The sequence below is a fragment of the Myiozetetes cayanensis genome, unplaced genomic scaffold (genome assembly GCF_022539395.1).
Source record: "Myiozetetes cayanensis isolate MyiCay16 unplaced genomic scaffold, myiCay2020 scf6-25, whole genome shotgun sequence".
NCBI classification, from domain to species: Eukaryota; Metazoa; Chordata; class Aves; order Passeriformes; family Tyrannidae; genus Myiozetetes; species Myiozetetes cayanensis.
This window is the reverse complement of record NW_026087853.1, coordinates 13,849,237-13,871,811: the sequence shown is the minus strand read 5'-3', so window position 1 is coordinate 13,871,811 and position 22,575 is coordinate 13,849,237. Positions and strand designations below refer to the sequence as shown.

The window sequence follows — 22,575 nt, the reverse complement described above, 5'->3', positions numbered from 1 at the left end:
AATATTAAAAATCACTTTGTCTGGCGTTATGCCTTAGCTTTCAAAGGCCTTGTGTTTGTTATAATAACTCCTCCATGTTTTTAGATCCTTCCATTCATAACCATAGTCTCAGGCCTATGCTTAACACAGAAGAGAAGACCCATGGTTGGGTCTTTTAACCTGCTTGGTTAAATCCTAACCCCTCCTCCCTTTCCAACTCCAATAGTTCAGAGAAAAGACAGGCTTCCTAAGTAGAATTAAGTCCCACATTCCAATCCCTTTTCCTCAGAATTCTAAGTGCAAATGCAGGCTTTACATTTAGCACACGTATCCACTGCCAAGCCATATATTCACACAGTCGCATATTAATTTATACTGGAACTCTTCTCTTTGACATCTAGGTTAGTATTTTAAAGAAGACAGGCTCTCTGTAGTAACTATTTCATTTCCCCTCAGTACCACTAACCTCAAGATAAGAAAATGCAATATAAACATGGTTGTGTCTGTCAGCTCCACAAGAGCTTTATTCCCTTCTAGATCAACTGGGACCTCAGCTGGGACCTCACCACCTGTAAGAATAGGAAGAATGGCATTTAGTCAAGAGAAGTGTCCCAGAGATAATTAGCTGGATGTAGCTATTCATATCGACATCTTTCATCAGAACTACACTAACGGGTTACTGAACCTTCATTTAAGGTAATGAAATCCTCGTTCAACTGAATTCAAGTGCAAAGCCTCTGACCTGGCGGTCGCGGTGTTGCTCAGGTTGGCTCTGCCTGTGGTGCCGGGCGCCATCTTGTGTCCCTTCTGGGCCTTTAGTTCAACAGGCATTAAAGCAATAACAATTTTTTAAAAAAAGCAGCATGGCCTAAGGTGTAGTTGCTCTGTACCAGAGAATATATATGATATGCTGACTGTTGTGGGCTCTCAGCAGTGTCTCTTTTCACTGATGGTATCTGCAGCTCTGTGTGCTTAAGTCATCAGCTGTCCTGAATATAACCCAAAACACCACCTTCTAACACTTCTCATTTAAACATCAAAAATAGCAGGATAAGCCATCATAAATTTGATTTTGCACCAGCTTTTATATACTGCCTCACATGCACCTACTACATCCCCCAAGAAAAATGGCAGAAGATCCTATGTGTATGCATTTATTTACACCCAAAAAAAGAAATGTCATTGCTTTAGCATTTTTCATTTTTTATTGGACAGCCCTTTTGAAATTCTCTTTTAGTCTTCTTTTTTAACTACAGCTGGATGCACGTGAATTTTGGCCACTGCTGCTTTCTCTATGAGAAACAGTGGTTATCTCATGACTTCGGAAATAATGTTTTAGTAGTAAGTTTTCATTTCATAAATAACACTATGCAGTTACTGAATTAACTAACACAGAGCATGTCACACCACACAGTTCCTGAATTCAGGCAAACACGTCTTGCACACACAAATTTTCCCACCGTCATTGTGGTGCTGTCACTGAATGGCACACACCTGACTGAATAATTTTTTTGGGCAATTTAAATGAACTTTTGGCTTCATTAAAGGATTTTAGCCAGTAGATCATTGGATAATGGAATGTTAAGGGATTAGAATAAACCTTAAAGATAATCTAGTTCCAACAACAACCCCCCATAGGATAATAAGAATATAATATTTCCTAATAATTTAATTCAATAGAAATAAGCCAGTCAGTCCTGTTTATGTATTAGCATCTACTGGTTTTTAAATACATGCATAGCAATTGTTGGAGGCTGTTACACAACACAGTAGCCTCTGCTGGTACTTCCCTCACTCAGGCCCTGTCCAAGACAGCATTTTGAGTCTCGCCCTCCGTGAGGGACCTCAGAGCCCCTCGGCGGCGGCGCCGCCATTTTGGGCGAGGCCACCCCCGCCACCGAGCGGCGCGCGCCCCAGCCAAGATGGCGGCCGGCCAAGGCGCCCGCCCCGGATGCGGCCGCGCGCCCCGGCAGCCCTTGGCGCGGGCCGGAAGCGGCGGCGGTGCCGGCGGGGGCGATGGCGGCGGGCGGGCAGCGGGGCGGGACAGCGGCTCCCGCCGCCTCCCGGCGCCGCGGCGCGGGCTGAGGGCAGCGGGCCGCCCGCCGCCGCCCTCCCGCTCCCTCCTTCTCCGCTGGAGCAAGGTAAGGCGCTGCCGGCGCCGGGGAAGGAGCGGTTGGCGGCTGGGCGCGTCTCGCCTGGAGCAGCGCGGGTCCGGCGGGCGGTGGAGGGAGGAGAACCCAGTGGGGATGAACGTGTCCGGTAACCATGATGGGTGTCCCCAAAAGCTGCGAGTTACAGCGGGGTCTGGAAACGGAGAGTAAGAATGAGAAAACTCTTGAGTGTTACCTCCTTTGGTGTAACCCGGAGCTAAGGTTGCTCTCCTGACCACTGCTCAAGGGCAGGATCAAAACCTGCCGCTGTTTACCTTCTTAAATCTTCTGCTGTTTTAGTAATGCTTGTGCTTTCTGTATGTAATTGCCTTCCGAAGATTTATTTTCTTCGAAGGCGACAACTCTTGAGCCAGCTCGGCAATGCCGAACTGCTGGAAAAAACATCCAGCGGCTTATTTGGTGCGTAAACGTGGACTCGGGGGTTCGAGCGTTACCCAGGAGATTAACAACTCCGTCCACAAATTTTTCAGGTGTCCTACTAACACTATTGACTCGGTGTATCAAAGGAAAATAATGGACTTAAGTTATATAGAAGGATCAGCTAAACTAGAAGTAGCGATCACAGGCATAAGTAATGGCATTCTCAGGTATTTACTGTTCTTTTACAGGTGTTTAATATCCTTGTATGCTTGACTGTTTCAGCCACCTTGAATGCAGCAGTGTGAGGGCCAGAACAATTTCTCCAGGGCTACCCTGACCAGATTCTGTCAGGTCAGGATTAAGGATACCCTTCACTTGGGTAAAACCAGGAAGTCTTTCAAGATTGCTAACCAAACAGTCGGGCTCAGAAAGGGTGATTTAGAAAGGGGTAGTGATTTTTTTTTCATCACTTAAGGTAAAAATCTCATACTTCCATGAACCATTATTGTTCTATATGCATAATTCATTCTTAAATATGCATTTCTGCCTAGTATTTTAAGGCCTGATGCATTCTCTTAAAACAGCATTACATAGATTTTACTCCTCGTTTAAAAAAGGAAAAGCAAAAGCCCAACAGTCTGAAAAAGCCTGTTTGTTAGGGGAGCCCTAATCAGCTGCAGTGGTTCTCCCGTCCCTGAACAAGGGCCAGTTTGAGGGGAAGAGGTGATGACTTTGTATGAAGGTACTTCAGCTGGAATGTTTGTGACTGGACTGAAGAGTGTGTAATGAAAAGCTGTAGAAAGTTAACTTACAAAAATCAAGGTTCCTCTGTGTCCCCTCTTTCCCAAGCTGTACTAAATGTTTATGTCACCTTTTGTTCCAGGTGCAGAGCATGGAGAATGATGAACTTCCGCCAGAGGATGGGATGGATCGGTGTGGGGCTGTACTTGTTAGCAAGTGCTGCGGCTTTCTATTATGTCTTTGAAATCAATGAGACTTACAACAAACTAGCACTGGAGCACATTCAGCAACATCCCAAGGAGCCACAGGAAGGAACCACATGGACGCACTCCTTAAAAGTACGACTGCTATCCTTGCCTTTCTGGCTGTGGACTATAATATTTTTAATACCATATTTACAGATGTTCTTGTTTCTCTATTCCTGTACAAGAGCTGACCCCAAAACTGTTGGGTACTGCATCATTCCTATCTGCTTGGCTGTTATTTGCAATCGTCATCAAACATTTGTGAAGGCCTCTAATCAGATCAGTAGATTACAACTGATTGACACTTAGCTCAAGTTCTAATTTCTCTTGCTGTTTTGAAGCAATTGCATATGCCTGATCTAATCACAAGACTGAAGTTCTGAGTGAAGGCCAGAAAGAGCCTTTTCTTGCAAACTGATAAGCAATGAAGAGAGTGACTGTTTTCTATTTAAAAAAAAAAAGAAGTAACTACAAATGTTTTTTAATTATGGGTCTATCAAGCAGCCAGAGTGGGAGAGCCCTGTGTGACACGTGATGGAAGTATTCCTCATTTTGCCTTAATGATGCAAAATCGCAACACTCCATCTGAAACGTCCTATGGGGAAATGAGTTTCTGGTCCGCAACTTTACTCCTCTGTGCAAAAAAAGTGATTTCCTATGTTTTCCCTGGACTAAAATCAATGAAAAGATGCTTCTTTTGTGGTAAATGTAAAAGGAAAAAAAAAAAGAGAACATGATTATAAAAGCTGCACTTAACACAATTCTTTGCTTTTTCTTTTTCCTAATTAAAATCTACGTCAGTGCTGGTTTTAATGATTTTTTTAAAATAAGTTTAGATATAAAAACAGGAAGCAAAGAATAAAGTTTGTGCAAACCTTTAAAGGGAAAAAGTACTGTTTTTCCTGTGGTAGCCTACTTTTTTTTAGTGACCACAGCAGTGTAGTAGGTAGGCAGTGAGGAGTGGCATAGGCCTGGAGGTTGGTGCTTTAAACTGTTTTCCTATGACATCAAAACCAGCTTATGCTGGAATTGGCCTGTAGTCTGCACAAAAATTCTTTTATGTTTTCTTTACTGGATAAAATTACTGACGTTTATGACCATTCTAACTTCACTCCAGACATGGTGCAAACCCATGTTCTGGGAGCACTGATATAATTAAGAAAAGCTTTGATTTTGGGAAAGTCAACTGGTATTAGGTTGGGGAGATGCTACAAACAGGTTGTAAGACAAGAAATCATGTTTCTTCTAGAAATTCAAAGGACTAAGATGCCTTTTTCTTGTTCTTGTAATGAATGCAAATTTCTTCAGTGACACTGAAATTTCGCTGAGATTTCTTGTCATAGTTTCAACCTCTGTTTTTCAGTGCTGTTTTGGCGTAGTATTTAAGTCTATCTGCTGTATTGTATATTTTGAATAAGACTGAAATCTGTTTTTTTCTCTTGGCCCTTTTTACTTTTTCTTAGAATAACTAAATCTTTGACCCAGCCATGATGAAAGTAACTTTACAAATACAAAAACAGTGCAAAATACACTCTTCAGAAGCAGTAGGCCCAAAAGAATTATGAGCTAAACTCCTAGATTATAATTTCAACTGTATGTGATTGTGCATACCAAATCATCACAAATGATAATCCATTTCTGATTGCATTAAGGGAATCCTGGGAATATCAGCTTTCTCTCACTTTGGAAAGAGAACACTATTTTCAGTGTTGCTGTGTTTTGGAGATATTTTGAGACACTGTTTTCAATTGTCAGCATGGGTGCTTGGACCTGAAAACAATGTAGCCTTTACAAGAAAGTTTTGAGTTCTAAGTGCAATATGAAAAGGAGGGAGCTGCCATCTCTGTATGCTGGAGTAAGAGTAAATTATAAACTCTGATGAGTAGTTATTATCTTTGGAATCAGAGCTTTTAAGTTGTGTTGTTTCCCAACTTTTAAAATCACCATGCTATTTATCTATAAAATAAAAACTTCTCAAAGTTTATAAACAGAAGTCTATTAATGCAGATGCATGTCAAAGGTTTTCTTTTTTGGTTTTGGTTTTCTTTTTTTTGCGTATGTTTGTTGCCAGACAGCAGTGCTGGCTGCCAGCTGCTGTAGCTGTCCTTCCCTCGGGGTGTGTGGTTCATCTTTTTCTTGTCCTTTTATGGTCTGTACCCTTGTTGGTAGCATGAAGTTTTGGGACTGGCTGGATGAAACCGAATCCCTTTGTCATTTGTTCACCTGTGCGTAACAGAGAGATACCTCTGGCCGGAATGCTTTTAAGGTGGTGCTGTAGTTTTAATCTGAGCAGTTATGTTGTGTCCAGATGGAATTATTTACAGAGCTATTTAAAGAATTATTTAAAGAGGAAGCATAAAAAATAGAAAATGGTATAAGAACTGCCTAAGTTTCTGCTGTGCGAGCACATGACCCTTAGCAAACTCATCAGCATGCCTGGTGGGATGAGACAAGCTGTCTGGATGTGGAGCACGTGCTGAGCACAGTGGTGACTTACAGAAAGGAGGTTTGTGTTTGTAGACTTTTCCGTCAGAAGCCTGGCTTTGGATTACAGCTGTTGACAGTCTTGAGCTTTACAACTAACTACAGAAAGACACACAATCTAATCCAGGCAAATGCAATGTCTGTAAGGACTTGAAAGCAGCAGTGGAGAGAATTAGTTTAAAACTATCAACATAGTGTATAGGAATACTAAACAACAGGAGTAGGAGAAGAGCAAAGTTATCTCTCCTGATGCTTCCAGCGTTTTTGGCACCAGGGCAACACAGAGATGAAGTCTTACCGACAGAGTAAGTAAAGACTATAATAATAATTAATAATAAATTGGGGTTTATTGTCTTCTAAAAACAGAAGTAGTGAAATAACTTTAAGCTTAACTATATGAGGATTTATAGGTAGCGTCAACGCTAATTAGTTCTGAATCACAAAAGATAACTGCCTGTAACACAAATTGACATAATCTACAAGCTTTTGGGACAATCAAGCTCAAATAAGTTTTACAACCTCTTTAAAGACTACAATACTTCTCAATTAGTTCTTGATTGTAACTGGCAGATAATGGCACAGATCTGTTTCTAGGGCAGTGGCATTAATATATGAGATTATCTTATGCTAGAACTTGCTTATACAAATCTATTCAGTTGTTTTCACTGACTAGGCAGCAAAGATGGATTGCTGCCACTTTCACTGAGGGGTGGGGAAGCTATTTTTACTCATACTCTTTTGAATGAAAATGAGTTACCTCAAACCTGATCTTGAAGAGCTTCCTACAGCAGAAGCTGGAATAATAGAAGCAGTAACAAAGTCCTCAGAAGATTACTAAACTCTACCAGCTTAGTAATCATTCAGAGCTCTAACTTTCTGCCAGCAAAGTGAGTAACTGTAACACAAGGGTGATTAATATTCATCTGTGTGCCACCTACCCTGGATTTCTTTTTATTGCATTTTGTCTCAAGATAAAGCATTGTCAGACTGCTTGAACATCGCTGGGGCAGTCTCAGTTTCTTTAGCTGCTTGACCTTCACCTGACAGTGCCTTCCCATCTCAGGAAAGTGTCTGCCACGTGTTTGTTAATAAGTGCTACTGAGCCTGAAGTGCTACTTCACTTCCTGCCATGGGGGAGCAGGTCTAAGGAAGAGCATAACATCAGGCTGCAGCCCTTCAAACTTGGGACAGAGGTAAGTTGCAATAAATACATTCCTTATGACATGTCTCTTCCAGCAGCAAAGTAAAACTGCAAGCTTGGTTTTTAGTTAAAAAATATAAGGATTGACTTACCCTTGAAACAAAGCTTTTCAGTTTGTGCAATAATGCTGCTTTTCATGTGCCAGTGTTTGAGAACCTGTTTTCTAATGCATGAAAGCAATTTAATAACTGTATCATGTAGTTAAATTTTAAGAACTGACTCAGTTCTCCTTAAGGCTAACCCTGTGGTGCAGGTTACTTCTGGGAAGTACAGCCATAAGAAGGTACTTCTGCTCAAGTCAGTCCTCAAAGTGAGTAGTACTCATGACTGGTATATTTGACTAGTGGTCGTGCCCAAAATCACTGTTCAGTTGTTTGCACCCCTGCATGTTAACCACGTGTTAAGCCCCACGATGTCCTAACTGCCATATTACTCTGTATTTTACAGAGAACCTGATATTTGGAATAGCTTGTGTATAAATGAACTTTTAAGCTTGAGTGAGTGGGAATTACACAGGGCTGCAATGGGTGAATTGCATTCAAACCCTTTAATGAAAATGATGACAGTGGATATTTCTCCTGAGAACTCGAAAAGGTCTTGTGCTTTTTATACAATGCCCCAATTATTGGGCATATGGCATTGACCCCTTTCTCTCACAGAACTAACTATCTGTGTGCCTCATAAATACACTTATGATTTTAAACTTTAAACACAGAACACTGCAACTTGTTAAATTCCTTTGTGAATTTAGCCTCAAAGTTGTTTGAACCAGCACATTCAGTATTTCAAAGAAGTAACAACAGTATGTCATATAATCCCAGTCTTTGTGAAGGAGATGTACTTTGACATTTTTGCTGTTCTGTTTTGTAACTAGTAAAAGTAGTTGGTTCTTGTCTAAATACTACAAAGGGTTTAGTATCACTTCAGCTCTTAATTCAATACAACATACCAGCATTCTCCACCTTTATTTTAGTAAGGTCCCCTCAGGCTAGTAAACCCAAGTTCTATTAGTTCTATTAGTAAGACATACAAACTGCACTAAACAGTGCAGGTGTGGTGAACTGAGCTTGTTCTGTGTCAGCCTGAAATGTGGTTAAGTACAAAAGCACTGCATCTCTCTTGAGATGAAGGATTTGCCATCTCTCTTCCATCAAAGCTTACCTCCTCTACCTACAATGCAGGGGCCACAAGTGATTTAGGGGCTCCCCAGAAGGGGTTCAGAACTCAACTGTAGGGTAGGTCCTAAAAGAGATTGGGAGGGTGGGAAAACGCATCATGCTAAAGTTTCCTGTGCCAGGTAACGTTGCAACAACTCCCAGAAAAATGAAGTTCTCTGTGAAGGGCACTTCAGTCACAGGCAAACATACAGTTTAGAATTGCATAAGGTCCCATGAAGTCCCAGTGCCCTTTTCATCACATGAAAGTTTCTGTGGCTACAATAAGGACTAGAAAAGATTCTTTAAAGGCAGAACTTTGAATGGTTGTTTTTGACCCAATGCTCATCAGTATCTTCCGGAGCTCAGGTACAGCATATTCCTGCGCCTAGGCTGACAGAAAAAAGAAGTGTCCCATTACTGGAGTGTTACCTGCATTTACTCCTGTGCTAGTAAAGTTAGGGTTTGTTGCTGTAGACCAGAGGTTTTCAGCCCCTGACATGCCAGTGGACTGCTTACATATATGTAAAAGCCACAAATTCTTGCCTAACATTAAGGGTTGCTTTTCAGCCCTCCCACAATTCACACCATTGCTGGGGTGTTTAGTCTGGAGGACAACTGGGACGAGGAAAGAAAAAGGAAAATGCTGCTCTCAGATGTAGCTGTACAACAAGCTTCCAAAGCTGCAGAACAGCTCATAAAAGATGAGGCTGGTTTTTTGTACTAAGCGTTGCCTTTGCCATTTTGATAAGCCACTTCCTGCAATAAATTATCTACCCCACAACACTTTAAACATTTTATCATTTTAAGATTTTGCAGCTTGACAAGAAATCAGAATTAATTTTATAATACTCTCTTGTCCTAGGTCCTCAGCAACTAAACCTCCCTACTCTTCTGAGTTGGTCTTTTCTCCTCAGTTACACCTCTGTCCTATCTGCCAACAAAATAATTTTTTAGAATAAGAGTACATAAAGATGTCAATAATGCATTTACTGGATCTCCTCCCCCCATTTCAAATGAATGCAGACAATTTTGTCTTCATAAAAATTCATTTATTCCCATATTTTGTCCCCTGTATACAAGTCCCAAGATATTTTCACTCTCCATAATACATAAAAAAATTATACCAGCAAAACATATAAAAATAAACCCCCAAAATGTTTTTCCCACTATTAAATCAGGCAGTTAACTTCTGCTAGAGAAGACTCTTAGTCTCTATGGACTGGCTATCAGGAGTGTTTTATACCAGTTCACAGAAGCATGCACCAAACAAAAATTACGAACTGAAGTAGCATGTGGGAAGCATTGACAACTTGCCCCTTGCAAAAAGACATTCTGCTTACTGCATTACCATTAAAAAAAGATCATGCAGCCTTAGCAGAGGGATTGGGTTATACTGATTGATACAGCCAAGAACTGTTACACATAATGTACTCGCAGGTGTTGCTCAAGTGTTTATACTTTCCCCCCCTCTAAAATAAATTACAGCAACCAGTATAGAACTCCACTACGTTTCCTTTAGTTTATGTCCAATTTTGGTTTTAAAAAGCATCTCAGAAAAATCACTCTGCTTTTGTTTTTTCTTGATTTTAGGTAATGTCGGGAGTTCTGCATGAGGAGAACGTTAAGCTGTGATGTTCCTTTGACTTAGCTACCAAATGAGTTTAAAAATCAACCTGGGTAAAACTCAGTGATGGAAGTAAGTATATAAAGACTGAATGCTGCATAAAAGAAAGGGGGGTGGGGAAAACCTATTTGGAGAAAACGGGCTTAGGACAAACAGTGGTTTTTGACTTCTGTAATATTAATTATCAAAGTCACACTGACTGGTCACTTTCCTGGCTGATACAAAACCTGAGTTTTTGAAATCAAGATTCCCAAGTCTTTCAATCTACTTTGTCTGACCTCTTCCAGGAAAATACTTGATTGATGGGTGACTAAGCCTTTCAGACAGGCAAAAATAATCTTCCACTGTACAGGAATAGTGAGTCCTACACATGCTTTTTAATTTTGACAGTACAGTGGTCATATATTGTTTTCTCTCCATGCAAATTCTCTTGTACCATTTTAAGATCATATCTGACAAAATAACTTTCCAGACTTTACTGTTTTATTTTAAAAGTTTAAGTCACATGAAGAAATACTGTGACTTGGAAGAAGTCGATAAAAAATGCAGCAACCGGACTTGTAAGAAAAGTTTTGTATTTGTCAACTAGTTTGCTAAAAACTATTGTCAGTGTAACACTGGCACCCCATAAATAACATGCTGCTCACGCCCAGGCGCATCCTTTCCATACGGCTTCCGTATCAAAACAGTGTCGGGATGGGCATTTCGGTTTTAGAAGAGGAGCAGCAGCGCCGCAGGAGCCGTCCCGGGCCCGGGTCACCGACAGTCTGTTCAGCAGAGCGGGGCTGTCTAAGCGCACACCCGGCCCCAGCGCCGCCCTCACGGCTGCTGCACCTTAGTCCGCTTCGCGGGCGGGTCATCGCCGCTCGCCGCCGTGTCCACGTTGTTTTCGTCCTCCCCTTCATCCTCTTCGTCCTCCTCCTCGTCGTCACCGTCATCCCCGACAGCACCTGCCGGGGTTGTGTCGGGTGAGCGGCGGGCAGCGCCGCGGGTCCGGCGGAGCGCCCCGGCCGCGCCCGCTCCGCCACTCACCGCGCTGGGCGCCGCCCGCCGCCTCCCGCTCCTCCTGCACCAGCGGCGCCAGCAGCTCCACCACCCGCTCCTGCAGCTCGGACAGGGCCCCCCGCAGCCCGCGCAGCTGCGCGGCCTCGCCGCCCTCGGCCGCCGGGCAGGGCACCCGCACGGCCCGCGTCCGCCCGTCGCGGCCCCGCAGCTCGGCCACCAGCTCGGCGCCGCCCGCCCGCTCGGCCGCCAGGTCGGTGCCGCCCGCCGGGCCCGCCATCACCGCCCACGCGCCGGGCCCGCCCCACCCGTCACGTGCCCGCCGCGCGCCCGGCCCCGCCGAACCGCCCCCCGTCACGTGGGACGCGCGCGATTCCGCTTCCGCCGTGGCGCCCCCTGGCGCCTCCCCGCGCGCGCGTTTCCCGCCGCGCTCCGCGCCCCGCGCAGCCCGGACATGGAGGCGGCGGCTCCCGAGGGCGCCGAGCCGGGCGGCGGCAGCGGCGCCGAGGAGCCCGTGGTGTCCCTGGCGGAGGTGCTGGCGGAGAACGAGGAGCTGGAGAAGGAGGCGCGGGCCGTGCTGGGGGGCAGCGACCACGAGCGCTGCAGCTACTCACAGGTGGGGGCGGGGCCGGGGGCCGCGGGCTGGGTGAGTGGGCGGGGCCGAGAGTCGGGGCGGGCTGGGACAGAGGGGCGGGGGCGCGAGGCGGGGCCGCCCCCCATCCTTCCCCCAGCTCTCCCCGGCACCCCCTCATGCCGGGGCCGGTCGGTGTCTCCCGCAGGGCGCGGTGAAGCGGCAGGCGCTGTACGCCTGCGGCACCTGCACGCCGCCCGGCGCGGAGCCGGCGGGGATTTGCCTGGCCTGCAGCTACGAGTGCCACGGCACCCACCGGCTGTTCGAGCTGTACACCAAGAGGTACGGACGGGACGGGACGGGACGGGGCGGGGCGGGGCTCGCGTGCCGGTGGCGGGAAGCGCGCGCCCCCTCAGCTCCCGGCGGGTCCCTCACAGATCCCGTGGCTCCCAATAAACTCCTGGGGATTGTTAAGAACACAAAACCCAGAGCGTTCTCGGTTAATAAAACCCCCTGAAACGCTGCGTTTTTCTTTCCAGGAATTTCCGCTGTGACTGTGGGAATAGCAAGTTCAAGAATCTGCAGTGCAAGTTACTCCCGGTGAGTTCAGGCGGGTTTTCAGACGGTCGGAGTCAAAATAACACACTCCTGGGAGGTTGGTGCCTCTCCTCAGCCGGTGCTGACTCATGCGACGCCTCCAACCTTCCTGGCAAGTTAAGGAAGGTGGGAGTATTACAGCGGGAGATAAAACTGTTGAGGGACCAAAGGGAAATGTTGGGAGGAGAGGGAACGTTTAGTCCTTGTCATCCATGAATGCAGCAATTGCTGCACTGCCAGCACCATGTTGAGGTGTCTGCATTAATATATCTCATTAGTTTTAAGCTGGTTTCAGAAGAATCTTTTGGGCTGCAGTTTTGCAGTTGCATTAAGGAGATTTAAGCCTGTGCTGCTGTCAAAGGGACAGTGTCCTTTCCTTCTTTGTGGTGGCATTAGTACCCTAATATTTTTTGATAGGTTGTCACCAGAGCCTACTGATAGTATAGTTTTTTACTGTACTAAGGTGCCTGTGCTTTCATACTTGGGTGGTTTGAACTTGTCAAGTAGTTGGTAATAAGTGAAGCAGTGACAGGACGCTGCTTAGCTTGCCTGCAGTGTTGCTTCTAGGATAATAACAGTCCAAATACAGAAACAAGACAGTAGTTCTGTGTATGTCCACGTTATGCTGGGAGAACTGGGAGGGATCCAGAGCTAGTCAGCTAAGCTGCAGTGCAGTGATCCCTGCAGAGACAGGTGTGACAAGTTTAACATGTTGCCATTTCTCATTTAAGTCAATGAAATGGATCAAGTGGTTTTTCCTTCTTCATCAGTCCAGTGCAAAATCAGTTGTACAGGTTAAGTGAACTTCACCTTTTGTCCATTAATCTGTCTTGACACCACAGTTGCCAGTTGTTACAAAGACGGGCAGACTGTTTTCCTCTTTGCTTTTGAACTTCAGCATTCCTCACATGCCCTGTCTGTAACTCACTTTACAGCACAGGTGTCTGGATGATTCTTCTTGGATATTCAGGCTAATGAATGTAATGATTGCTTTTAGGACTTAAAGTGGAACAGAAATTGGTTTTTTTCCCAGATAATACATATTTTCTGTCTTTTGTTTTTTACTGCATTGTCTATTAAGACACTTCTTCCTTTCCTCCCAGGAAAAGGGCAAGGTGAATGCTGGAAATAAATATAATGACAATTTCTATGGATTATACTGTACTTGTAAAAGACCGTATCCTGATCCTGAAGATGAGGTAAGAAATACAAACCACAGTAGCAGTCATATATAGATGGTATTTGTGCAAGATATTGTGTAAAGGGTGGTCACTGAGCTGCTTTGTAAGGAGGATCCCACTTTAAGAAATTTCAAGTTCCGTATTGTTTGTCATGTGCTGTATAAAGTAATTAACTCTTTTTTTTCTTTTTTTTTGGATGGTAAAATGTATATGCCTTAAAGGCAGATGAGGAGGACAAACCATCATTTGGACAAAGTGGTGCTGCAGTTCTCTACTTTCCCCTCTCTGGAGTTGCAGAATTCCCTCAGGGGATGGGTTTCTCATCATCTTGAGAAACGTGTTAGTGCAGAATAAACACATTGCACGTGTTAGGAGAGACCAGAACCTGCTTCTGGTGCCTGCAGCTGTGCTCTCACAAGGCTTTACAGTAGCCAGAACACTTTTTCTCTGTTTGAAGTACTAAAATGCAGCACTGGGTTTGCACGTGCTGTTTGCGACCACAAACGTCAGGTGTTTTAAAGAATAAGGAAGGCACAAGTCTTTCACGTATGAACAAAAGTATTTTATAAGCTCGCCTCTCTGAAGTGCAGAGATAGCTGAATGTTTCTGAAGAGGTTCATTAATAATTGCGTCATAACAAAGCAGTTTGTACTGTGCTGCATTGTGACCAGTTAAGTTCTGGCATTCCTATACAGTCCTGATGACATCATGAGTATCAGTATCTTTCTTCTGTTGAGTTGCCTATTCATTTCTGCATTTCTGTTTGCAGGAAGAAAGATACAAGTAGTGTATTAACTTTTATCAGCTCTTTGTGAGAAAGTCTTGCCCTGCTGGGAAAACGGGTTTTGTAATAATAAATGGGAATTTCCACAGCCTTAATAATATGACACATGACATGAGCTGTTGAACCTGGGGGAAACAAACTGACTAGTGAAGCACTAACTACTTATTAATGGCAGCTCCCTGTGGGGGGTGAAGAGGGAAATGCAATTCACTCGAGCAGACTTTATATAATACTGCAGTTTGAGGCTTGTGAAAGATTCTGGAGGCTGCTATTAATGCTAATAATATGACTGTTCATCTAGATTCCAGATGAGATGATCCAATGCATAGTTTGTGAAGACTGGTTCCATGGAAGGGTAAGGAAACCATAAATAGCAGAATTGCCATTTGCACAAAAATGAGTTAATGTTGGTTAGTTTTGTGTGGTTGTTCTTACTTGGGGAGTTAGCTGTAATTCTCAAAACAGATTATTACATGAGTTTTAGGGTATTTTGTTTTCATCCCATGCAAAGGAACATTGGAAGTCTAATCTTGCACTGCTGTCCAGTCCAGAAACACAGGGAAGAGTCCTACCTTTTTGAAGGTTACCACTTTGGAATAAAGTAATACCTTTATAGCTGTCTCCTTAACTGGAAAACTCAAATCAGTACAGTCCGTGAGGAAAAGATTCTTACTGAGGCACATCATTATCAACTACCTGAATAGTTCTTCATTCAAAATAATACCTTTTAAACTTCTAATTCATTTAAGTAGCAAGGAACAGACTGTGCTGTTTGTTCCTGATTTGGAACTTTGGGAAAATGTTTTAAAAGCAGCCCAGCGCTGTGGTGAGTGCCCTACTTAATGGGTAAGCAGTAAGAATTCAGCCTCTTGTGCCTTGAAGGGCACGAGTGAAATGTCATGTTTGAAGTTGCAAGATCAAAGAATAAAAAAAAAAAAAGATGATTGGCTTCAGTTCTGTGTTCTGTAGATAAACTGTTGGATTGTTTTGTGTAAGTGTGTGAATGAAGACTTTTGTGCTGCGCACTGAGCTTTGAAGGAATGCTTTTCAAAAGAAAGCCACTAAGTGCTTTTGATTGCCCAAATAGTTCTCACGAGTTTATGGAGAGCTTTGGGAGCTAATTCTTGAGTTACATATGTCATCAGTATGAAGACTTTACAATCTTTTACACGTAAGGAAGGAATTGTAAAAAGTCATTTAAGAGTCGAAATGTGCAGCATGCAAGAGCTGTCTTCACCTTTCCTATGTTTGGGACAGTTTAGCAGAATATTATTTAGAAATGAGATTTCTGGGTATGTGCAAGGCATAAAAGGGTGTAGGCAAACAGAATTATTTTGAGTTTTTCCCCGGAATTTTTATCAGCTCTTTCCAGTCCTTACACTGTTCTAATAATCATTGTAGAAAGTTAACAAGAGTGTTTGCTTGTACTGAAAATGTGATGGCAGATGATGTTTTCCTTCTTCTAAACCTGGAGTTGAGTCTTTTAATTTGCAGCCGATGCTTCACTACTGAGTGCTTGTTTGTTTCTGACAGCATCTTGGTGCAGTTCCCCCTGAAAGTGGAGACTTCCATGAAATGGTGTGCCAGGCCTGCATGAAGCATTGCCATTTCCTATGGGCTTATGCATCGCAATTAGCAGGTAAAACAAATCAGGAGATCCTAAACTGTGATACCCTCTTCCCTCTCATAGGGCTTCCTAGATTTTGGGAAGAAGAGTGTTTTAGAATGGGGTATGAGATGTGAAGGAGACTATGGTGATAGAAGGAGCAGTTTCTTTCTATACCTCAGTCACTGTGTGTTTGGGCAGCTTAGAGTGTATCCAGGACCTTGCAGTGTATGAGGTGGTCGAGGTGCTCTCCAACACTGCACTGTGAAGCAGAGAGAACGTCTGTGGTGGCCTGTATGGCACAGTAATTTCACTTATGTGTGTATGTATCTTCCAGTTCCTCCTTTGACCAAAGTGAACTCTCTTGAAGATGAAGGGATTGTCCTGAAGGTTGAGGAAAGCGAAGAGCAGAAGAAAGAAATAAAAAAAGAAAGCGGAGTGGAACTCCAAGATACGAAGGAGGAAAAGCAAACGGAACAGTTTAATGAACCATCCACCAGCTCTGGGTCTGCCTGTCCCGAGGTAAAATGTCCCTTCTTCTCTGACCTGCACAGCTTCATACTGCTGATAGGTGAGGTGAAGCCCACCTCGCTCTGCACAGGCTCAGGGAAGGGGTGAATGCATCCCGTCTGTTCCCGTGTTCCTCTTCAGTCACTGACACTTCAGACACGCAGTCTCTGTGGAGCACAGTGTAGGATGTGGGATAGGGCTGTCCAAGGATGTAGTGTCTGTTTGCAGATGGATTAGATCTGTCGCTTTTTGTCAGCCAACTGGCCTAGACACCGAGGGGACTTCTGTTTGTTCATATGCAGGGGTATTATGTGTTGTAACTGCTCGTGTGATGGTCCAGCTCTGACTTCTTAAACACTTATGGCTATTACAGGAAAGTTCTACAGAAATTTCCAGTGGAAATTGCTAAAACCACATCAGAATCCTCATGTGGATGGTAATAGAGTTCTTTTATAAAAATAAATGTGTTTGTTTGAGACAAAAGAAAAATCTTACCTAAGGAAGTGGACATGCCAGAAAGAACAGAGTGTCTTTGAAGTGATGTTATAATGTGCTGAACAGTCTCATTTTAATTCAGGTAGTTACTAAGAGTGAGGAGCCAGTCTGCAAGCTGAAGGAGCTCCAAAGCAAGCCATTCTTAAAAAAAGATACTGCCACCTTTTGGCCATCGAACTGGAGGAGCAAATTATGCACCTGTGAAGACTGTTTGGTATGTATGCTCCCTTCATTGCCACCACTGATCTGGGACAGGCAGGGAGGAGCTCCCAGAGAATCTTTGAAGAGCTTTAGGTAAAATCCGCAAATGTTCTCACTCTGCATATAAACACCGAAAACCCCCTTCACCCCACATAAAGAAACACACTGAATCCTGTGAATTAATATAGCACAAAGGAGCTTCTAAACATTTGTATTTTCTTTGCTGTTTAAATCTAGTATTGGAGCCCCTGGTGGTCTAGGGGTAAAGGCGCCGCGCTATCACCGCGGAGACCGGGGTTCGATTCCCGGTCAGGGCCACTCCCGGGCAGGTGGGGCTCGTTAGCCCTTAAAGGCAACCCACCTACGTCCTAAGGACCTCGCTGCCACCGTCCAAGCTCGCTTGGCCCCGGCAGATGAACCTTAGGATTAAAGGGTGGGCTCAGTTCCGCGCACACTGTGTCTCACCTAAAAAATCCAATGCGCAGGCTGGAAGGTGTAAAGACCTTCCCCGGATCTTCGCTCGCGAAGACTGGCCATTATTATTAAATCTAGTATTGCTTTGGAAGTTGTTATGGGGAAATGTCTGAAATGCTGGATACAACTTTACCTGATAATTCCTGTTATTTGTGACCTTGAACACAAAAAGGATTGGGGGAGAGCGTCTACATCTGAGAAGTTTTGTCACATAAAAGTAAATTTTACTTCATTCTCCAGAAAATGTATTCAGACCTTGAAGTCCAGTTCCTGACAGATGAATGTGACACTGTCTTGGCTTACGAAAATAAAGGTACCAGTGACCAAGAGACAGAGAGAAGAGATCCTTTAATGGACACCCTTAACAGCATGAACAGAGTCCAGCAAGTGGAACTCATCTGTGGTAAATACAACTTCCTTTTTAGAATCTGCCTTAACACTTTAACTGAACAACTTCCCACGGGAGATTAGTGTCAGGTCTTGCAGTGTAGTGTCAAAACTATTTTTGAAGTAACATGCAGACAACTGACAGGTTGCACACCTCAGTCAGGATTACTCTGGAGAACTTGGTCCTCTCTGGCCTGTTGTTACAATTTCAGCATAAGAAGAGACACTAGGTGGTGTGGGAAACTTCTCCTTGTTTAACATCTTAGGTATTGTATTGATTGTAATGTATTTAATGTGTATATTTAACGTTAATTTGCACTTATGCTGTCTGGATTATTTATCTTACCCTGTTCTGCTGTTTGGCAATATCCTGGCTGAGAGTGCCAGTCAGGTGTTCCTGCAGCTTTGCTGCAGAGAATATTGACAAAGCAGTGCTGAGGTATTTTATACCTGGAGCTGTGTTTCCCTCTGCCAGCGAGGGCACTCTGGAGAGGACAGTTGGCCAGTCCTGAGTTACAGGCTGGGACTTTCCACCACGACCCACGTTTGCTTCTGCAGTGGGAAGCTGGGAGCAGGGGCAGTCTTTTAATTAATTGTACTAATTCATTCACTGAACTCTATACATTGCTCTGAAATCAACACAAACAGACACACTGCAAAGGTTAGTCTTATAAATTATTAGGCTTCTCATGTTTACCTGGACTTGTCTTTTTTATTATTTATAATGAAGTTCAAGCCTAGATTTGTCTGAAGTGACAAGAAGGAGTAGAACAAGTTGCTTGAGCTAGTGTTAAACTAAAAGTGGATATCTTACTGGTTTTTTTTTGTTTGCTTTGCTTTTGCTTTGCCATTCAGAATACAATGATTTAAAGACGGAACTGACGGACTATCTCAGGAGGTTTGCAGATGAGGGAACGGTAAGGGACAACTTCTAGAATTTGTTTGCCAGAAAATGTGTTTTAAAGAATTATTGAGGGCTGGGTGCTGAATACTGTGCTGCTGTGTTGTAATATTTTTTCCTGTCTCTTGGAGTTGCTGGTGCTGCAGTAGAAATTAGAAATTCCTGATTTCATTGGAGTTTAACAGTTGTATTTCCTTAATGACATTGCTGAGAGGTAACAGGGACTTTACAGGAATCTGTCTTCAAAGTACTAAGAGCAGTTCTTACATCTAAAGGAAACTCCTATTGCTCTAGGAAAAGTATTCAGGGAAAAGAGCTCTTAAATTTTCTGGTTTTTTCTTAGATTGAATTTCAACCCTTAGAAGAATAAGGACTACCTATGAGTGTCAGTCTTGTCAGTTGTTTTCCTGCAGGAATGCACATGGTATTATTCACATGGTATTATGCACTTGCATTTTGGTGGCAGATTTGCTGTATTGCCATTCTTAGTTACATTGGATATGAGCCCGAAGTGAGCTAATGAAAATCTTGCTTTGTGTTAAATTTTCTGATGGTAAAAGCAAGGGGTCAAAGCCATTAAAGTACCATTGGGAGCTCTGCTCCATGTCTTTGTTCTGCCTTAGGGGAACTCCTTTCCCTGTTTTTATTCTCTGTAGTATAATTTGGGCATTAATCGTCTCCTTTGGGTGCAACAGAAAAGCTGTATCAGAGAAACTTGAGGATATTTGCTTTTCTGTGCTCTGTGTATTTGCATGTGGGGATAAAACAGGATCCTTTAATTGAGCTCTTGCACCACACCAAAGCTTGGGTTTCGTGCTCTTGTAGGTGGTTAAAAGAGAAGACATTCAGCACTTCTTTGAAGAGTTTCAGTCACGGAAAAGGCGACGGACTAACAGGATGCAGTACTACTGTAGTTAGACTGAGAGGGTTTGGGTCTGAAAGGACAACTGGGAAAACAATACTCACTGGCAAACAGAAGAGGCATCTTCAGTATCTCAGTATATCGGCTTCTCATCAAAATCCAGCTGTCCAAGAAACATCTTCATTTTGTCTCATACTTTATTTGTAGCGACTAAAACATGTTCTTAACAGGTTCTTACCATTGCAGTTAGAGGGATTTTGGTACTGATCGACTTTGCATTCCCACAAAAGCTAGCCTTGTCTCCACGGAGAGTTGGCTTGTTCCCAGAACAGTGTGTCACCCTTTGTTCCCTGTAGCCTTTCACCCTTTAGCCTCCTGTCAGTGCCTAGAGCTGTAGGCTGTGCTAAACCCAGGTGGGCTCTGCCTGCCCTGCCCTCCCCTCGGTGCAGCGCAGGGGTCGTGCTCCGTGCTTTCCTGCTGTAAACGGCTCTGTCTCGCCCTGTGGGGTGCAGCAGTTCTGGCCAGGGCTCCCTGTGCCCAGGAGGTGTCCGTTCCTGCGCAGGGCTCGTGGCTCCTCCGCGGCTGGAGCGGGCACAGTCACCCCACGGGTCCCTCCAGGGCAGCCAAACCACGTGTCAGTCACTGCTGCCTGCTCGCTCACCGCTGGGGAAGCGCTCCCTGGGCAGGTCAGAAATGGGGAATCAGGGGTGGCCTTGATGCAACAGAATGTTCTGTCTGGTTTTATACATTAAGAAACCTGTTTCTAATGTTGTACAGTGATGTTTTACATGAAAAAAATTGTCACATGATCTCAATTCACTTATTAGAATATAAACAATATCTAGGAGGAGGTTACAAACTAAGCATGGGGGGTTTGTTATAGGACTTGTAATGTGCTTTGATTTCAAACACTAGCCTACAGCAAATTATTCTACTTCATAAATGTTGCTGAAAACCCTGCAGCATCCTGGTATTTTGCTACAGTATGAAACATGATCTTTTTATAACCACTGTGATAAGCATGGGAGATATTTCATTGAATTTTAAGACTCTACACTTAGCTGCAATTAGGAATTGACTTTTTGTAATTTTTGAAGCCTGATGTAGTTTTTAATTTTCTTTATCCTCAGCCCCCAAAACATACATTAAAGTTCTAGTTTTTGAGGATTTCTATACCATGGGATACTATTCTGCTTCTATGTTAATGATTTTTAAGAACAAAGACCTTTATCATTCTCACTATTAACTGTTTCTGACCACTTTATTTAAAAAAACTAGTTGTAGCATAGAGGCTCAGCTCATCTGTTTCATAGAATTATAGAATATGCCGAAGTAGAAGGGACCCATCAGGATCATCAGTTCCAATTCCTGGCCCTGCACAGGGCACCCCAAGAATCCCACCATGTGCCTGAAAGCATTGTCAATGCTTCTTGAATTCTGTCAGGCTTGGGGCTGTGACCCCTTCCCTGGGGAGCCTGTTCCAGTGCCCAACCACCCTCATATCCAACCTAAACCTCCCCTGACTCAGCTTCAGCCCATTCCCTCCAGTCCTGTCACTAGTCACAATAGTGAAGAGATCAGTGCCTGCCCCTCTTCTTCCCTTTGTGAGGAAGTTGTGGACTGCCACAATGTCTCTCCTCAGTCTCCTCCAGGCTGAACAGACCAAGTGACCTCAGCTGCCCCTCTTATGGCTTCCCCTACAGACCCTTCATCATCCTCCTGGCCCTCCTTTGGACACTCCAATAGCTTAATATCTTTCCTATATTGTGGTGCCCAAAACTGCCACAATATTTCAGGTGAGGCTGCCCCACTGCTGAGCAGAGCGGGACAATCCCCACCTTTGACCAGCTGGCGATGCTTTGCCTGATGCCCTCCAGGACAGGGTTGGCCCTCCTGGCTGCCAGGGCACTGCTGACTCATTCCAACTTGCCATTGATCAGAAGCCTCAGGTCCCTTTCCTAGTTGCTTTTAAATCTAACTCCAGGTATTGTACATGCTTTTTTTTGGTAGCAACTGTTACAGGAGTTGTAACTGCACTTCTAACTACAATATAAAAAGAATTAAAGAACTGTTCAATCTGTACTGTCTTGTTTTTTCTCAGTGCTGCTCTCCTGTTTTGTTTCCAAAGATCCAGGCAGACACAGGGAGCCCAGTGATGACCAAGATACATCCTGGGGGCTGGGGGAAGCTTTGGATTCCTAGACCTTTGCCTCTTCCTAACCCAGCTGTGAAACAATTGCATCCTGCCAGCAAATACCGTTTACAGCAGGAGAAAAAAGCAGGATGGGGGGAATGTTTGCTCTGTATTGCCATTTTTGTAGTTCACTGAAGGGGTGAGGGTGCCCAGAGACAATCATTGTCCTGGGTTCCAGCTCTGAGCTCAGATCACCCTGAACAAGGACAGATCACCCTCAAGCAAGGACAGCAGTGGTGTACGGAGTGAGGAGTTGAAATGCAGGAAGTCTTCTGAATCAGTTATGTAATTTCCACAGAAAGGAATTACTGTGGCTCCAGCTGCACAGCACGGGGTCAGCACTGACCATGAGCACTGCAGTGGCAGTCCTGAGGGGTTTCACCTGAAGGGACCCAGCCTCAACAATCCCCCTTTTCCAATGCCTAAAGGTTCCCCCCAGCAAAGAGGCATCAGACATCCCCTCTCCCCTGACTTAGCAGGCTTAAGCGCACTGTTGTAAAATGAACAGAAAGCTGTAACAAAAAACATCAGATTTGTCTAATTTAGGAAGCTCCTAAAACTCGTCTTCCTGGATGTGGGAGTGAAGGTGGCAGTAGTTAACATTCAGGACCATACAGTGCTCCCTCTCCCCACCCACCTCTGCTCTGTGTCAGGACAGAACTCACAGAATTTTGCTCTTGTACATCAAAGTAAGACCAGTCAAGCGACTGGATGACACTTCTGAACTTCAGTCCTCACTTGGAAGCAGTGAGACACTTTGTGAATGAGATGTAATGAACAGTCAGCCAGTGCAGCAAAACTGCAACTTGGGAGTGCTGGGTACTAAATGTGTCTGTCCAGCTGAACGC

The 22,575-nt window shown here is 44.2% G+C and overlaps 3 protein-coding genes across 5 annotated transcripts; 2 read left to right on the top strand and 1 right to left on the bottom strand.

Annotated features, from left to right (window-relative positions):
- The first annotated feature begins 1,989 nt into the window (after positions 1 to 1,989).
- LYSET (lysosomal enzyme trafficking factor) lies at positions 1,990 to 5,437 on the top strand. 3 transcript variants are annotated; one of them, XM_050336688.1, is made up of 2 exons: positions 1,990 to 2,120; positions 3,394 to 5,437. In XM_050336688.1, the coding sequence occupies exon 2, from the start codon at positions 3,410 to 3,412 to the stop codon at positions 3,803 to 3,805; it is 396 nt and encodes a 131-aa protein (XP_050192645.1). In that variant the 5' UTR covers positions 1,990 to 2,120; positions 3,394 to 3,409; the 3' UTR covers positions 3,806 to 5,437. The 3 variants fall into 3 exon arrangements, with proteins under 3 accessions (XP_050192645.1, XP_050192646.1, XP_050192644.1); XM_050336689.1 differs by lacking the exon at positions 1,990 to 2,120 and adding an exon at positions 2,220 to 2,238; XM_050336687.1 differs by lacking the exon at positions 1,990 to 2,120 and adding an exon at positions 2,404 to 2,737.
- A 3,928-nt stretch (positions 5,438 to 9,365) lies between these two features.
- GON7 (GON7 subunit of KEOPS complex) lies at positions 9,366 to 11,244 on the bottom strand. The gene is made up of 2 exons (XM_050335615.1): positions 10,995 to 11,244; positions 9,366 to 10,912 (listed from the first exon to the last, which is right to left on the bottom strand). The coding sequence occupies exons 1-2, from the start codon at positions 11,242 to 11,244 to the stop codon at positions 10,782 to 10,784; spliced, it is 381 nt and encodes a 126-aa protein (XP_050191572.1). The 3' UTR covers positions 9,366 to 10,781.
- Positions 11,245 to 11,385: 141 nt separating this feature from the next.
- On the top strand, positions 11,386 to 21,615 carry UBR7 (ubiquitin protein ligase E3 component n-recognin 7). The gene is made up of 11 exons (XM_050334926.1): positions 11,386 to 11,580; positions 11,744 to 11,877; positions 12,075 to 12,135; positions 13,236 to 13,331; positions 14,399 to 14,452; positions 15,631 to 15,736; positions 16,041 to 16,225; positions 16,791 to 16,922; positions 17,624 to 17,786; positions 18,626 to 18,687; positions 19,497 to 21,615. Exons 1-11 carry the CDS (start codon positions 11,419 to 11,421, stop codon positions 19,587 to 19,589), a joined length of 1,248 nt encoding a protein of 415 aa, XP_050190883.1. The 5' UTR covers positions 11,386 to 11,418; the 3' UTR covers positions 19,590 to 21,615.
- Positions 21,616 to 22,575: the final 960 nt, after the last annotated feature.